The 12,456-nt window shown below is 42.4% G+C and overlaps 2 protein-coding genes across 3 annotated transcripts; both read right to left on the reverse strand.

Annotated features, from left to right (window-relative positions):
• Positions 1 to 111: 111 nt before the first annotated feature.
• Positions 112 to 8,944, reverse strand: LOC135332198 (FHF complex subunit HOOK interacting protein 2A-like). Its single transcript, XM_064527563.1, has 16 exons — positions 8,785 to 8,944; positions 8,632 to 8,710; positions 8,445 to 8,554; positions 8,324 to 8,392; positions 8,012 to 8,116; positions 7,712 to 7,834; positions 7,234 to 7,487; positions 6,718 to 6,820; positions 6,178 to 6,275; positions 5,134 to 5,213; positions 4,951 to 5,057; positions 4,220 to 4,621; positions 3,830 to 3,991; positions 2,813 to 2,944; positions 1,833 to 1,994; positions 112 to 355 (listed from the first exon to the last, which is right to left on the reverse strand). The coding sequence occupies exons 1-16, from the start codon at positions 8,845 to 8,847 to the stop codon at positions 287 to 289; spliced, it is 2,118 nt and encodes a 705-aa protein (XP_064383633.1). The 5' UTR covers positions 8,848 to 8,944; the 3' UTR covers positions 112 to 286.
• A 30-nt stretch (positions 8,945 to 8,974) lies between these two features.
• On the reverse strand, positions 8,975 to 12,448 carry LOC135332203 (dol-P-Man:Man(5)GlcNAc(2)-PP-Dol alpha-1,3-mannosyltransferase-like). 2 transcript variants are annotated; one of them, XM_064527569.1, is made up of 7 exons: positions 12,202 to 12,448; positions 11,901 to 12,000; positions 10,780 to 11,097; positions 10,292 to 10,618; positions 10,099 to 10,166; positions 9,895 to 10,030; positions 8,975 to 9,212 (listed from the first exon to the last, which is right to left on the reverse strand). In XM_064527569.1, the coding sequence occupies exons 1-7, from the start codon at positions 12,383 to 12,385 to the stop codon at positions 9,059 to 9,061; spliced, it is 1,287 nt and encodes a 428-aa protein (XP_064383639.1). In that variant the 5' UTR covers positions 12,386 to 12,448; the 3' UTR covers positions 8,975 to 9,058. The 2 variants fall into 2 exon arrangements, with proteins under 2 accessions (XP_064383639.1, XP_064383640.1); XM_064527570.1 differs by having other exon boundaries at positions 12,077 to 12,212.
• Between the last annotated feature and the right edge of the window lie 8 nt (positions 12,449 to 12,456).

The raw sequence follows: 12,456 nt of genomic DNA on the forward strand, positions 1-12,456 counted from the left end.
TGCTATACATGTACACTTAATTTCCATGTTCAAGTCTGACCTATAATATGCACAATAGTATCATCACTAGTATATAATAATATCACTAGTGAGTATGTACATGTACCATGGTGCTAAATTGGCAACAAATTATGTATCCAGGGGAAACCCCTGATAATGTCACTGTATACATACGTTACAATTTACTATGACTGTTTGGTATGATCAAACACATAATATTATAATAATGCATCCTGAGCAGTTGTGATATAAAACGAAAGCTAAAAATCTCAAGTTCACTTAATAATCATAGATCGGGAGGAGGTAGCATTAACAGGGCCGTGGTCGCTTTAGCATAAAAGATTGATGACAGCTCCTGAAAACGATGTACATATGTAACAGTTTAAAACATACTAAATTAACGAATGTACTAACTAATTCCATGGAGCGTTGTACATTTAAATGTACAATTGAACTATTGGGAAGCTTAAATACTGCATTACTCCAATTTCTTGCCAGTGAAAACCTAGCCTTCTTCACAGGCCCTCCTTTTTCTGTTCTTCGTCAATAGATAAAATACGGACGATTTTGAGGCACAAAGAAACAATGAAAAAGGAGAGCCTGCCTTGCTAAGTCATGTAACAGTAGACATTAGTGGTAAATGAGCGTGGGCAGTCACTAGCTAGGCGGAGGAGCCTGGCATGGCAAAAAGCTACAGCATGCCTACGCATTGCAGACTTTCACATAAAAGCTGTAGCATCATAGATAGTACGCCAGAATCAAGTCTGGAGACATCGCAGACGAGGGCTTACCTAGTAAAGACTATAAAGATCTAGATTTAGAGCTAAATTTAGCTCAGCTTTTTCCTCGAGTTCAGAACAAACCCACTTGACTAGAGTACATTTATTACAGCAGTAGTAGTCTTTCATACTTCCTCTTAGATCTACTGACTATAGGTCTCACGATTTCTGTTCATAAAACTATACAACACTGCTGTACAGATATTTTCCTGGTAAATGCGCTCCAAGTACTGTGTGGGAGGAAAGTTATTGCCCATGCTCATTAAAATTTGTCTACGTCATCAGTGGGGGATCACGCGACTTAGCAAAGTCAGGTTCTCTTTTTTCTTTGTTATTTCTTTCTTTGTTCTTTCAGTTCCTCTTCTTATTGTGGCTAAAAACAGAAAAATGAGCGTCTGCAAAGGAGGCTAGTGATCACCTTAGTAATCATAAGACTTTGGGATTAAATTTTACAGACAGGGATATTCCCCCTCCCCCTGGCTGAACTTTCCATTCAGGTACTAGTCGTATGACTGAGTATATGCAACTTTAGGCAACCTCAGAATTCACCTAAGACCATCTAATTAACCTTTCCATAGCCGGTGATGTTACACGCTACCATAGAAACTGGATTATTAGCGCTTACTTTGACTATTTCAAGGGCATGCTTAACTGAAGGTTTGTTGTACTCGAAATAAAGTGCTTTTCCAATTATGCGAAGGAAATTAGTGAAGTTTATCTATGAGCTAGCTAGGGGTGCATGGTAGCTATACAACTGGTGATATACATCTGGAAGGACTCTCTGGGCATATTTTCTAGCTAGCTCTCTCATCACAGAGACATCCGGTTACTGGGTGGGGCTCGAAAATGGCTGCATTATAGACGGAGCTCTATGCGCTAATAATCCAGTTTCTACGGTATTGAAATAACAGTTTTTACTGGTGACTTTTAGACCCCCTTTTCCCCCCCACTTCAAAATCCTGTATGACACCCTGGACTATATGTACACCTCATGGCCACTGCAGCATGTTGATGTACATGTACCTGTAAGCTGTCTACAAACGAAGGACAAACCTTCGTTAACTCTTCCAAGACAATGGCTCCCTCAAGCAGGTCATTATGGGGCATGCTGAGGAGGTCAGAGGTTGCTAGTCCACTGAGTCTCCTCCGGGCCTCCACAATGTTCAGTACCAACCCAGGACTCCTCTCAGCATTGGCCTGAAGCTCACTGCTCAGCTGGGCATGTGCATGTGTGTGTGTGATAAAAAACATCCGATGGGGGGGGGGGGATATACAGTGACCGGAATTCTGTATTAATTATGGAGCCCAATGGCTAAGAATTAAATAGATAGAAGCAAAGTCACATTCTGAGAAAAGAGAAAGGCCTTAGGGTTTAAACATGAATGTACTACACTACAAGTAATAATGTAAGTAATTGTGCAGAAACCTACATGTATTCGTCAGCATATAATTATTATGGAAAGATTTGCAGGATCGCACAAGTATTTGTGCACGTATCTATTGCATGTGTAATTAATCATAGGCGTGGTCCATACACGCTCACGTACTATCGACTACATGTATGTATATGAAGCTTTACAGTCTAGCTAGCTAGCTGTGGCCCTCTATGGTGTTGTCGAGAAGGCTTGCACACTAGTCTGAAACCAAAAGAGGCTCTCATCTACCTCTATGATGGTTGGATGGTCGTGATATTTTGAACTTGGTTTCTGTACAAATGAGAGCTTCTTCTGGCTTCAGACTAGTGTGCAAGCTTTCTCGACAACACAATAGAGGGCCACAGCTAGCCAGCAAGTCTTCTCGACAACGCAATAGAGAGCATAAGCCACAGCTTCACAGGAGACAATAAAATTAATACGGAAAGAAACTAGTAAACAAACTAGTTTAGGACAAAGGTTTACTAAAGTATAACGAGTTACCCGATTCTGGGTAACTCAGTTCACGCATGTGCACTATCACCCATGCAATAGAGACTAGGCCGTATTTTAATCGGCCTGGTCTCAAGGCTAGTGTGCATGAAGACACGCAAATAATACCTTTATGAGTATTGAGTATACGTTCCTGGCCCTGTGCTTGGAGTGAGTTGAGTAGAGCCAGTCTATCATTGGGTGAGAGAAACAGGCTAGTCGAGAGAGTACAGAGGTCAGCAGCAGATTGGCTTCATACGGCTACAGAAAAACAACACATGTACAGTACTTTTCTGTCCTCAAAGTGCATGTGTATAACATTTATTCTTCTAGTGTCATTTACATGGCCACTCAACCTACTGCAAGAGGTGTTGCACACACAATACGATTTTTAGGAGGAGAAACAGTACCACATAGACACATACGTACATGTACATGTATAGGATATACCACACCTAAGAGGTGGTTACTCCGAGGCGGAGCCGAGGGGTATGTAACCACGGTAGCGGAGGATATATAGGGTGCATATCCTCCGAGTAGGTGTGGCATATCTGACTTATACCACGTGACCGCAGCACTATAAAAGGACCTCCCCCTAGCAACAATTCAATCACGATGCAGACTGCAAAAAAGAACAAGACTATGCCGGATTTTGCAGCCGTCAAAGAGCTAGTTGAGCAACATGTTGACTCCAACAGATGCTCAAGAGTTTCCTTGGTCCAAGCGTTGACCATTCGACGTCCCTTACTAGAGTTGCAAGCTCTTATTGGATAAAATGTATCTAAACCGCGCCCATGGACCCATGGAGGCTTAGCCATCTTGTTGGAGAGCACCTTCCGTGTTTCTGCCGTCGCTTTGAGTCTTAGTACCGTCAAGCATGGCTCTTTTCTCTTTGCTTACTTTCTTGAACAAATGAAAAAACTAAAAAACAACTTGAAAAACTGTGCATGCCTGGGGCTGTATGCTAATATTCTATATATCCTACAGTTGTTGACCAATGAGATCAATTTGTGGTGACGTAAGTGTGGTATAAGTACAGTTGTACGTATTTGTTCCTATATGTATACATGTACCTGTAGGAGTATCGAAGGAGCACATACAGCATAACTAGCACAATAAAGTGATTGACACACTTGCTAATCTAACCTGATCGAGGAGACACTCTAGTTTGTTGAGGAGCGCAGTAAGAAAAGGGCCCTCAGCCAGGGGATGGGCAGGGCTCTGAGGGAAGGAGGGGGATTCTGAAGAGGAGGTTGAATCTTGGGTACTAGCAGACAGGCTGGCACTTGTTGCTCTGCAGTGAGCTACCTGCAGAGATCATAAAACGCATGCATGTAACAGTAAGCGGTAAGTAAGCAGCGGTAAGTAAGCAGCAGTAAGAAATGTTTGCTCCCCCACAAAATACATGTACCATAAACATAAGCTACATTGTACATTTGTATTATACTGCACCAACATAATTTATTATCACTAAACTTAAAATAATGCATTGTACATGTAAGTTCATTCAGCTTGACACACATACATGTAGCATACCTGTTGATGTGCTTCAAAAAGGTACTGCTCCAGTCCCAGACTTCCTGAGACCTGCTCACAAGACAACAGACTCTCAGGCAGAAGAGATAAGTATTCTTTCATTTGCTCCTCGAGTTCTTTCTTGACAGGTGAGAGATTTTCCTCAGAAATAAATGTGAGTGTGGAGGGTGTTTTAGAGGGGCTTGTGTGGGCTGTGACAGGTGTCGAGTCAGTGTAAGTTGTGGAGCTGGCGATTGAATTGGAGTTGGTGGGGCTTGTGTTGGCCATGATACATGTAAGTGTGGAGTTACATGTAGGCTGAGTTACTACGGGTGACCAGTGAGAGAGGAAGAGCTCTTGGAGAACACACGATAGAGGAGAAGACAACAAAACATCAAACAGCTGCAAAGTGACTTGACAAATCTGAAAAATAGACATGTAGTACATTACAATAAATGGATGTACAAAACGGTGTCTGTGTAATTATGTTACTGCAAAAATCTAGAACTACATGTGTATATGCATGCATATACCAACACGTACACGTAGTCTGTGAGTGTTTGTAAGCTTCCAAAGAAGGCTCAAACTACGCAGCAGAATCGTTCAATTAAGTTCGTATGTAGCAGACTTTCATTTAATTCATTATCGCTAGCGAAAAACATGATACGCCCGTCTAACATACATGTATAATAAAAACAACGTCAAGAGTCGTTTACTACCTGCTCATTCTGATTTGAGCTACAAAAACTCACCTCATGGTTATTGTGGTCAATCCTGCTGATCAGGATGTCTACCAGTAGAGGGCTGTCAGATTTGGCCCTCGGATCACAGCGGTCCCTCAAAATGAACACCACAAACTCTGTACATAGCAGAGTCACATCAGCTTAGGACAGTTTTACATCATACATATACATGTACATGCAAGGAGATTGCACCTTCCAAAAGTTTCCTACAATTGAGTGTTTGAACAGACTTGGCCAGTACAGCTGTGCTCACTAGAATGCTCTCCTCTGACCTGGTATGTGTGCGTGTGTGTGTGTGTGTGTGTGTGTGTGTGTGCGTGCGTGCGTGCGTGTGTGTACCACCCTTTCTAGGTACTTTAACAGACAACATAATTATGTACGTAAGTATAGTTGGATTAAAACATGTGCAGGCCGGCCGGCCGGCCGGACATGCAGAACGTGTATACCGTATAGCGCAAAATTTTCGAGGGGCTTAATTTTCGCGGATTTCGTGGGTTAGAATTCTACACGAAAATTAAGTCCACAAAAAGTGTTCTTTAATTAGAATTACCTGCTATCATGCAAAGATTTAAAGGCGTGGCTTCCGGTAAGCAGCCATTCCGCGAACATTGTGCAACGAAATGGTTTTTAGAGGCTAATCCACGAAATATAAGTGCCTCGAAAATTTCGCGCTATACGGTATATAATATAGCTGTCACTTGTACAGTTACGATCGAATGAGTCCTATCAGGAGTTCATATACCGTATTTACTTGATTAAACGCCCGGGCGTTCATTTCATATCGAAGTCTGTAAAGGGGGCGTTTAAACGAGAGGGACGCTTATTCGAAAAGGGCGTTTATTGTTATGTCTACTCCAAACTCTTGCACAGCAGCAGTTATTATGCTCTTTTTGGCTGCTGCCACAGCTCTCAGCTTTAAGTCATAGGAGTGGTGTTTCTCCCTCTGTGTTGGTATCTCTCTGCATCATCTATACTGCCACGCTTGCAACTGGTTCCACGTGCTAATTTAGCTCCACCCACAATGCCACGCCCATACATGGGCGATTATTTAAGATGGGCGTTTATTGACAAAGACAGAGCTTTTACCATGGGCGTTTAAACGAAACGGGCGTTTAATCAAGTAAATACGGTACGTACTCCTGGTCATAATTATAATGCATATACATAATTATTTCAAGATGACAAATGACATTAAAAAAAAACCAGCAGATAATACGCTACACAAAACAGACTCACGGTTTAATGAGTCTGTGGAGGAGGGAGACACTGAGAAGCATCTCGTGGATGGTGAAGCACACGACATTAGCCAGAATCTCCTGGGACACACCCACTATCTGCAAGGGGGGGGTGAAGATTCAATGTAACCTTGATTATGCAGAAATTTCAATATACCGTGAAAAACATCTATTGTGATCGCTTCTACAATATACATATACATGTATGAACATGGGCCTCAAAGTCTCTATAGCACGTGAGCCAGGCCACCTGTTTTAGTACAGCCCTATAAGTTATAGGAATTCTGATGGGGCATTTTACTGAACATGGAACTGTCTGATTGAGTACTCTAAATGGGATATTTCTACGTATTAAGCGTAATATATGTACAAGTTTCTACACTTACATGACTGGTGTATTTATTTATATGCATGAGCATAATTATTATAATAAAAGAAAACCAGAAGTTTAGTTGAAACAGGCCACAATGAAGTATGTCATACTGTACTTAATTACGCAAAAACCCAGTAAGTACCTAAGACACACAACAGTGATGCTCACTTGTTCACAAAAGTCGAGCCAGGAGAGAAAGGCCTCGACGTGCCACAAGCCGTGGGTAGCAGGGGAGTGGTCAACAGTGTGTCTTCTGGTAGCATAGTCAATGCTGGGTAGGGGACGTACAGCATTGATCAGTTAAAGGTTACTGCTGGCTCATTAATTATTCATGAGCTAGATATGATTGTGAGCAGCTAGAATGAGCTGGAAGTCCAGCTGAATGTGCATTTATACATGTACATGTAAATATAGTACTGTACTAGAATTAGCAGAATCTTTGCAACACACCAGTAAAAGCATAGAGCGTTACAGGTTCCTCATATGGATATGGATTTTGTGTACACACTGTGGTCTGTTTTACTACTTAAATGCATGAGCATTTCCCATATAAGGAACCACAGTGCTCAACACTTTTACAAAGATTCTGCAAACTCAATCATACATGCACGTACATTGTCTCCTCCCCCCCCCTCCCCCATACATGCGCTTATAACAGTCCAACCCTACACACCATGCACTCACCCCCATCCAGCTTGACAGTCCAGAACGACGGCAATGTGTGTGCTGGTGGGAATGAGCTGCACATGATATTGTAGCTGTGAGGCCAGGTGCACGGGCAACTGTCCAGCAGCCAATGCCTCGGTAATGGTAGTGTGTTGCAGGGAGACACAGGTGAGAAGACACTCGTAGGCCTTCATGACTACCACATTGTCTTCACTGTGGACTAGCCTCAGCAAGGCATCCGCTATCACAAACTGCTTCTTCGAGCCCTCTTCCTACACGGATACGGGAATTATTTCTTGAATGTAATATATACAAATTAAGTGATCTAAATGCACACCGAGCAATGAGCACCTAACTATAAATAATTGTAACAACAGAAGCCAAAAAATACATGTACCACGTCTACTGTTGTATACCAACAACAGTAGACATTTGGGAATGTACAACACAAGATAGCAGATGAATACTGTTAGATGAATACGCACGCCAGTATCACCTTGATGAAGAAGTCTGCCAGTTTACAGTCCCGCTGCAGTCTTACACACAGAGTCTGTATAAATTGGACTTCATCAGCTGACAACTTTTTAGAGAGCTTGAGTCCACAGTTGTCCACTTGTTTCTGAGGAAATGAACACAAACCTAAAGATTACTGTACAAAGCACATACTTCGCTTTCTTGTATTATATACATGTACACAAATGAAATTGTGCGACCGTCTGTTTTGAACAAAATTCTCTTTTTAGGGATGTACAGTACAAAGTGTAGCTGCCTCACAGTTTGCCAGATGTTAGCGTACCAGAATTGGCTGATGAATGCTGACATGGTGCAATATTGGCCTCTCAATGCGGCCCAGGGTGACCGTGAAGAACACTAATACTTGATGACTCATCCCTGAAGGATACTGGGGTGTGTGTGTGTGGGGAGGGTGGGTAACGAAGGAGTGTATTCAAAATAGGATAATCGTCTAGGGGACCACAACGGGTGGGTGGGTATTGTGCAGGGTACTGGAGTGCTGTGTACAGAAAGTACACAGCACTCCAATACATGTAATGTACATTGTGTAAGTGAAAAATGCTTTTCATAGAAAGCAGGAAAGATACTAACTCACATCACTCTTGCCCATTGTGTATAGTGTGTCAAGAATCTTGTGCCTCAGCACAAACTCCATGCAAGGGCCCTGCAGTGAAGAACATTACAATACATAGCCATTAGGTACACACAATCTTCACCATGGTTCCCGGGTCACGTGGGTTTCTCTCCTCCTCCTCCCGACAGAGAATGTCCATCATCTCATTGAGTCGAGTGCCCACACCTGTCGAATTGATAGTGACGTCTGCGTCTGCATGGGATAGTGCACTAATTTATACACAAAGTCTACGCGTGTACTGATGGCAATAAACGAACGATATGACGTACCATTATCAATAGACATGATGTCTGTGATTGCTCTCCAGTGGGCTTCAAAGTCCTCATGTTTGGACACTTGAGGAGCCAACTGCAGAATCAAAGAAAGCCCTTTATTAATGCCCACTGGTTTGGTTTTTCATTAATGTGGCACATACAACTTACTACTTGACTGGTGACCTCGGCTGCCTGATGTAAGAAGGCTGTAAATTTACTAAACATACTCATGACATTTAGGAGAGCAAAGACAGAGCAATTTTTGATGGAATCTCTGGCAATAATCAAGTACTTGTTAGGTAATGATCGTTAAACCATATTGGCTATAAATCACCTTTTTTGCAGCTACTTGAGAATCTTTGATGAATTGTCACCCCAATCAGATTCTTAACCGAGATTACAAAATTGTAAGCATGAGAGCACAATTATTATTACACAAAAATCATTGTTTCTTGTCTAATTTAGAGGGTGGTTCTCTGTGACTTAGATACAAGGCCAGTAGAATGAAGATGTGTGCAGAATGCAGGAGCGCTGAGGACAGCACAGTGGAGGGGTACACATTCCAACAGTACTCAATCGTCAGCAGAAGAAAAAGTCTGCATAATTATGAACAAAAACAAAATTACAGAACTCTCTAATTAGACTATTAGTAGTATGGCTAAGAGTGCAATATGGGATTAATAGCACGAGTAACAAGCAATGGCAAGGATACTAATTGCACGAGGCGTAGCCGAGTGCTATTAACCTTGCCAGTGCTTGTTATGAGTGCTATTAATCCCTTATTGCACGAGTAGCCATACTATTGATTGTTAATCGTTTGTGATGCAGTTTTAAGGACATTTTTAGCTGCAGTTATTCAGTAAAAAAAATTAGCCGCGGCCGTTATTCGAACGTGCGGTCGTCAAGGCAGTAATTGCACGTCGTCATTAACGACGTGCAATTACTGCCTTGACGACGTGCAATTACTGATACGCGATTAATCACTGTACGAATCACAGTGAATAATAGGACAAAATGCGATTACATGTATAATATTAGTATATACTGTGCATGGTCCTTAATGGTCATCCCTAAAGAAAGACGAAGCACCTGGATTCCAAATTTGTGTAAAAAATATTCATCAACAAAAATTTATCACCACCTCTGTAATATTAGCCAAAACCTTTGTTCACTAAAAGGTGTCGGTAATAAAGGGGCCCCACTATCAATGTATAGCTAAATAATGTGTAGCTGAAAGGATCACCTTACAGCACCAACACGATTTTAGTTTACGCCTACCTAAAGCTGGCTGGCAGGTCGGTTGCCCATAACAACAGCGGGAGGCTGTGATAGTACCACACATAAAACTGGTAGTGGAGTGAACGTGAGAAACACAACCCTACAAAGTTGGAGGAGAACAGTACCCAAGCTATGTCTGCAGAAGAATAAACAGACAATACGGAATGGTTTGTGTACCAAAATGTGTACCCCTTGACTACCTACCTGGGCAGGTGAGCCTTTTCCCTTGAGAGGGTGACCATTGCAACAATGCCTTGAATCCACCATAAAACCTATGGAACAAACCACCAACGAATGCAAATACTTTAACCTTCAGCAATAACACATCAGTAATAACACTATAAAGGCACCGTTGTCTACACTTATAATTATTATAACAGAAGGTATTAATTTTAACCTGGTCCAGTGTTTGCTGAGAAAGGCTACCAAGACACAAAGATGCAGTACCAGCAGTACCAAATGAAATCCTCGGTTCAAAAACAGCCACTCAGGTACACATCGCCAGTTCACAGTCCACTGATACATAAACTGTCTACCTAAATCAAATGCCCTCTGGATATACCCCACTGGGTTCTCTGCTAGGAAGGGTGCACCGAGGGCCAGCTGAATGAGGGCACAGAGGGACAGCCGAGGGAGTGTCCCCCTCCAGCCCCCAGTGAGGAGGAGCAGGACCAACAGTCCAGGGGAGAACAGGAGCACGTTCATTTTCACTGAGACAGCCAGGCTGTTAGCATGAATTTAAATAATTACAGCACATACATGTAGAGAGGGCACACAGTAATTATGTGCAGCAGTACATAAAGGATTTATGCCGGCTTAGTTTGATCACTTACATGTATTACTATATAGATTGGTTATGAACTGACCAGTACATGACACACCCACCTAAACACAGCACATCCAATAGTCCACGAGTGGTTAATGAACATGAGGACGGCCACATATAGCAAGAACATAGCCACAGGGTCGTTGAAGAGCCTCAAAACAAAGATGGAATGGATCCTATAAGCTGTACATCCTAGGAACGCTAGCATGTACGGGGGATAGTGCTGGGTCTTATTCAACTGAAGGTATATGAGGAGAACTGTAGTCAGGTTGGCAAGATACAGCCCAGCAAACACCCACTGAGCCAGGGATATGTCTGACCCGTGGCTGGTCAGATAGTACAGCCCAGTGTAGATGTACACAAAGCCTGCCGGATAACTGCATGGGAGAGATGATACTTCATTGACTACAGTGGGTCTTGCCTTCAATGGCCTCATAGGTTGGCTAATAAGCATAACTAGCTGTTATCGCAGGGAAATAGGTACGTAATTTTGTATGGTGGACATTTTTATATATTTCGTATCGAAGAGCATCATACGAAAATTTAAACTACGAAATTATTCGATTCAACGTCACTATCCTGAGCTGTATATTTAAATGGTAGTTCATACGAAACTTTGCACCAACGAAAATTACCCGCTATACAGTAACTAGTTGTAAAAATCAGATTGCACATCGTAAGTGTGTAATCAACGACAAAATTAGCCAGTGAAAAGTTAGATGGTCGTGCTAAAAATGCTGACAGTGCAGAAAGTGACTCTCATACCCACACGAGGAACTAAACCCTCAGAAAATTCAATTGAAGTGTCTAGTGTACAAGTGTGTGTTGGTACAGTAAAATTAATACCATTAATGTATAGCATTGTTAGGTGTGGGTATGACGGTTAGTTTCTCTGGTTATATTGTGTGGGTGAGGGTAGTTCACCATTATGCGTGGGTATGACTTTCTGAGGGTCACTTTCGGGTCCAGTTTTTGGTACGGGGCCCATCTAAATGTTCACTGGCTATTTGTTGATTACACCATAATTTTACTCTTTTATGACAGACACATTTTGGGAATAAGGTTTGGTGCGTATACGGTGGCCTTTTATTAGGGGGTTGTTTAGTACACAGACTGTTCCTTTGGAGGGTGCCTGGCCTGATTTTACAGGGACGGCCATTACCCAATATTCAACACTCACACTAGTGGTCCAGTGTCTCCTTTGAGGAGGGTGTAGTCAAAAGTCCCGTTGATAACACCCTCCACCTCTTGCATGTACGCTGTCCAATCAATCTCAGTGTCTGTGCACACAAATCATATTTACCACTTTAGGGCACAAGGTTACATTGTTTAAAACGAATAAGTTTATACCCTCACCCAGGTAGATACGTCTACATGTCTTGCTAATACTATGGCAAGGAACTAGACTGTCGTAAATTTGCGTACGACCAGTCCTGTCGTATAGTAGTATTTAGACTTCTCTCCAGCTAGGCTAAGCTCACATGGGACATAGGATATGATGGCCACCAGCACTGCAGCCTCTAGGAGGATAAGCAAGCTCCCACAGAGAAACAGATAGTCAGAATTCAGTATCAAGCTTCGTACAATGTTGTTTAGCCATCTCAAGCCAACCCACAGCGAGTTAGGACTCTCGGGCTGCACTTCCTTTTCATCTACTGGAGCCATGCTGCCCTGCACTGGGCCCTGGTCAAAGGTACAAACTGCCTTGTAGCTGGTAAAGGTCGCCAAAGTAAGCG

This window comes from Halichondria panicea, chromosome 2 (assembly GCF_963675165.1).
Source record: "Halichondria panicea chromosome 2, odHalPani1.1, whole genome shotgun sequence".
Taxonomy (NCBI): domain Eukaryota; kingdom Metazoa; phylum Porifera; class Demospongiae; order Suberitida; family Halichondriidae; genus Halichondria; species Halichondria panicea.